The following is a 4,648-nucleotide window of genomic DNA, read 5'->3' on the forward strand; positions in this document are numbered from 1 at the left end:
TCAGCAGGATGACAAAGTCCCCTGCGGGAGAAGAGGACGGGGAGGATGAGGAGGGGGAGGGGGCTCACTGGGTGGGCAGCAGCACTGGGACGGCACCGAGGTGCTCATATTCAGTGCCTGCTTTTGCATGGGGTCAAGTGTGGGCTCCCCACGGCCGCTGGCGCCGAGTGCTGACCGCAGCAGCTGCCTGCCAGCTCCCGGCCCTGCCCGCGCATAAATTCGGACATTCAAACCCAAACCGCTGCCTGCCTCCCCCCTCCCAAACCAACGAGGTGGTGGTTTTTTTTTTCCTTCAGATGTCTCCATCTAAATTTAAATCTCAGACATCATATTACCTCGTTATTTTTAGAGCTGTGATTACTCAGTGTAGTTTACAGTCTTGCCTTGCCCTCCATCATTACTCTGTTTATTCCACCCCACATTTGCCTTTCTCTCGAGAAACAACGGGTAGGACCAGGAAAGCGGCAGGGTTAGCTTTAAAGAGGGGCGGATCTGAGAGCCCTCGCAGCACCTTTCCCCGAGGACTCACATACCCAGCTCGTGCGGGAACTCCTCGCAGAGGATGGCCACGGAGGTGCTGATCCCTTGGAAGACGGAGACGGTGAAGGAGGCCCCGATGGCCAACCCGTCGATGAAGTTGTGGAGGCCGTCGCTGAGGGTGATCATCCACGCCAGCGTGCCGATGTCGGAGTACCGCACCTCCTTCAGCCAGTAACAGGCGCTCTGGGAGGCCTGCAGGTCCTGCCACGGCACCCCGACGGCGGGGCCCCAGCACCCAGCCGGTCGGGGTTGGGGGGGAGTCACCGTTCCCTCCACCAGCCAGGGGAACCCACCCCTCAGTGCATTAAATCCACACAAGGCTTGACCCAAGCAGTTTGCTTTCCACCACCCACGGAGGATTTTGTCAGGAAGGTGCAAGGGGCTTCAAAACGGCTCTTCTTCATTGACAGGCAGGTTGTTTTTTTTTTCCACGCGCCCACCCGCAACCCCACGGGAGGAGGCACTAACCTGGACAGAGAGGGAGCCCACCACAACCTTCTCATCCCCGGAGGGGGTCTTGCACTCCAGCTCGCTGGTTATGTGTGGGATCATGTGGTCCAGGTCCCCATTCTGCAGCTTCTCGGTGACCCCCTCCTCCTGGTCCTTCTTGGACGGCAGAGCCTCAGGGCCGTAGTGGCTGTGCCCGTGGTGATGCTGAGGGACAGGGGGGATTCACGGGTGTCAGCCGCCCTCGCCATTTCTGCCGTTTCCCACCCGAGCAGCGCTCCGAGCAGCCCCTGCTCAGCCTCACCTGGTCCTTCTGCTTCAGGAGCATCTTCAGGACCTTCTCCGTGAAGAAGAAGAGGTAGAAGCCCCCGAACACCACGGCGGATTTGGAAATGTAATAAGCTTCTTGAGGGTTGAATCCAAACGCCTGCAGGCAAAAGGGGACAAGTGATAGGACTGAGGAACAGTCTGCAACAGCATCCTTCATCTGCCTTTGCCCCTGGCACCTCTGGGGCCACACTGACACTTTCTGACCTCTCTCTAAGCAGCAGCTGCTTTGGGGGCAAGCTCAGAAAACGCCTTCGTGCACCTGTAATCTCCCTCACTCCCCCAGCCAAGCCGGCTGTGCCCCAAGGCATTGGATCCACCACCCTGCACCAGGGCAGGGATGCTAAAAGCAGGCTTAGAAAGCCTTCGCTGTCTCGGCACAAAGGCAACCTGCCTGCAGGGCTAGAAAGGGCAATAAAATAGCGCTTCTCTGCTCGAAGCAGACCAGAGGTCTCCCTGGAGCGATTCTCTTCCAGAGAGGGGCGAAACGCCAGCTCCGACTGCGATCCCAAGGGGCTTCCAGCCTCCGTACCTCGCTCTCGGCTCCCCTCCGACGCCGCCTTCCCCTTCTCCAGCCAGCGAGCGCCCAGAGAGAGAGAAACAGCCCCCGAGAGAGAGAAAAGGACAGACCCGACGGTCCTCACCCTACCTCGGGAATGAGCTGGAAGAGGGCGTTGGAGTAGAGAGTTCCAATCGCCAGAGCTATGAAGTAGAGGAGCAGCCGCTTGTAAAAGGTCTTCTTCATGAAGGGCACCACGCTGGCTCCCACCAGCGAGCAGAGGGAGATGACGGTCACGCAGAGGAAACCGTAACCCCAGACTGCGGCGTGCGTGCCAAACCCACCCCGGGGAATCGGACGAGGGGAGGTTGTCGGAGGGAAAGGAGATCAACGTGGGGAAGGGGAGGGAGGGGAAGGAATCCATGCCGAAATGAAAGAGAGAGGAGGGAGGAAGAAGGGGGGGGAGAGAAGAGGACATTCATTAGTGATTGCTTGTTCATCTGGCATTGGTTCAAGAGGGGTGAACCTGGTGCTGAGTGGCTCTGGAAACAGCTCTTTGGGAAGGGTCGGAGGGAAACCCCGCTGCGGAGCTCGCACCAAACGACCGGGAGAGGAGCCCTCCCTTGGAGCAAGCAGCTCTCTTTTAGCACCGGGATGAAGCTGAGTTTTGGCAGCCAGGCTGTTTCAGAGCCAGCACCCCGGCTCTGCTCCCCGAGCCCCCGTGGGACGTCGGGCAGCCGTTCCAGGGCCACAGAGCGCCGAGGTCCCCCGAGCACCTCGTACGCTCCATCCTCGTCCTGCAGCCCAGAGAGATGCGGCCGGTCCCCGCGAGCCGGCTGGGACTGGGATGCTCCGACTGACGGTGAGGGTGGAGCGTACGTAAGTCATTTCAGTTCCTGGCAGATCAGGAAATACAGGCGCTTGGTTTTTATGTTCGGCAAATAAAAGTTGCGGTTCTGGAGTTGAAAAGGAGCCTTGATAAAACATCCCCCTGCCAACACGGATGCGGCGTTTGCTGCCCGAGAGCAAAGCAGACAACGCCGGGGGGCAAAACCCGGCGGCAGCAAAGGGTGCTCTGCTCAGAGGGAAGGTTGCACCTTAAATGCAGAGTTTTAAGGCTGGATGTGCAGGAGCTCAGACCCAGCTCGTCTCCTCCCCAGGAGACGGGGAAGGGCTTTGTGAAGCCGCCTGGACAAAGGGGCCGAGGAAACACGCACGTTTCAAAGGTGTCCAATCTGAGAGCGTGCGGGTGTATTTATTCAACTCCAGAACTGTGCAATTACAACACAATTAATTTGCGATGTATCTGTCGGGCCCATCAGAGCACCAGGAAACCTCACGTAAGCATAAATCCTTGTGGGAACATCGGTCTCGTAAATCAGAGAGGGGGGAAAAAAGGCAATTAAAACATTTGTAAAAGCTGGCTGACTGGGGAGGAAGCTGGTGCTTGTCTGGGCTCTTCTCTGTGGTTTTACACCGATATTTCCTCTGCCTCACAGGTCTTTCCATCCGGCTCACGCCACGAGCACTGCCGCGTCTCAGCGGCCTCAGAGCCGGGCAGCTCTGCATGAAGCGGGGCTGAGCACATCCCTCTGAGGGAGAAACTCCCTTGCGAAGCAGACACAGCCCATGGGACAGGAGCAAACGGCTTCTCCCAGCACCTTCCTGGACCTCAGACCTGGCCAGCAGCCTTGCAAGGACTGGCAGGGCTGGAGGGCACAGCCTCCCCACGCTGCCTGCACACTCGAGAGGGTTTCCTGGTGCTCGGAGGGGCAAGAAAAGCCCTGCGGAGCCCCTGAGATAAGCCCTCAGCCTCGGGTGACGGAGGGATCGGTTCGATTTGGCAGGGTGGAGGCAGAGAGGGTGCCCAGAGAGCTGCCCTCGGAGATGGGAGAGAGGCAGGGACTTTCTACCGCACCTCTGGGATGAGCTGGAAGAGCGCGTTAGAGAGCAGCGTGCCGATGGAGAGCGCGATGAAAAACGTGAGGACCCGGCTGAAAAAGGCCTTCTCGGTACACGGTACGATGAAGACTCCGAGCAGGGAGGCCACGTTAATCATCGACACACTGAGAAAACCAAAGCCCCACACTGCGGAACGAGAAGAAACGAGGGCCAGACATTACCGAGGCTCTCGGCGCGGGGGAGACGGGGAGGACCCCGAGATCCCAGATCCGGGCAGGAGGAAAAGGCTCGTGCCGGGGCCGGCCTTGCCGCACCGGAGCATCTCTCCTTTTGCTCCGGACGCTTCAACTGCGACACAAACCATCATTTTTGTTGCAGGGCAGGTGGAAATGAAGCCACCAGGTTACTTGGAAGAGGCTTTCCCGAGCCAGCCCCGGCCTCCCGGCGTGGGAGAAGCCAGCGCTGTGCTCAGGGCAGCTGATCCAAGACCTCGGGCATTGTCAGGACCCTGGATGCATGGAAGCTCCTTTAGCATCCGCTGGTGGCTGGAGGCCAGCGGGTCCCTAAACGTGCCAAGCCACCCCCTCCCACCAACGGGGACTTGCAGCGAGGTCCCCATCATCCGGCTATCCCGGAGAGCCGTGCTGCAGGCACAGCTCTCACCTGCGGCGTGTGCGACTGGGGGCAAAACCACGCTGCGAGCCCACAGCACAAACCACACCGAGGAAAATGTCAGGACTCCCAGCTGCTGTAGGCAAGCTGCCTCCTCTTGTCTCTGCCAGACTCTGCCTGTGTCCCAGAGCTGGGAATGGGAACTGGCTGTCCCGCAGGTCCCAGTGTGCCTCAAATCCCCGAGCTCCGTGCCCAGGGCCGGGCAGCACTTCTGCCCCCTGGTTCCCCGCTCACCTTCGGCCGAGCTGGGTCTGCTCTCCT

At 59.6% G+C, this 4,648-nt stretch overlaps 1 protein-coding gene across 1 annotated transcript in view; it reads right to left on the reverse strand.

Moving 5' to 3' along the window:
- Nucleotides 1–4,646, reverse strand: part of SLC39A14 (solute carrier family 39 (zinc transporter), member 14) — a gene marked incomplete at its 5' end in the record, with an annotated part of 5,349 nt that extends 703 nt beyond the window's left edge. The window contains 6 exons of the mRNA XM_009329504.1: nucleotides 97–203; nucleotides 534–741; nucleotides 1,009–1,194; nucleotides 1,292–1,414; nucleotides 1,964–2,133; nucleotides 4,622–4,646. Of these exons, the coding sequence (XP_009327779.1) occupies nucleotides 97–203; nucleotides 534–741; nucleotides 1,009–1,194; nucleotides 1,292–1,414; nucleotides 1,964–2,133; nucleotides 4,622–4,646 (819 nt within the window). The remainder of the gene's footprint in view (nucleotides 1–96; nucleotides 204–533; nucleotides 742–1,008; nucleotides 1,195–1,291; nucleotides 1,415–1,963; nucleotides 2,134–4,621) is intronic.
- Between the last annotated feature and the right edge of the window lie 2 nt (nucleotides 4,647–4,648).

The sequence above is a fragment of the Pygoscelis adeliae genome, unplaced genomic scaffold (genome assembly GCF_000699105.1).
Source record: "Pygoscelis adeliae isolate BGI_AS28 unplaced genomic scaffold, ASM69910v1 Scaffold228, whole genome shotgun sequence".
NCBI classification, from domain to species: Eukaryota; Metazoa; Chordata; class Aves; order Sphenisciformes; family Spheniscidae; genus Pygoscelis; species Pygoscelis adeliae.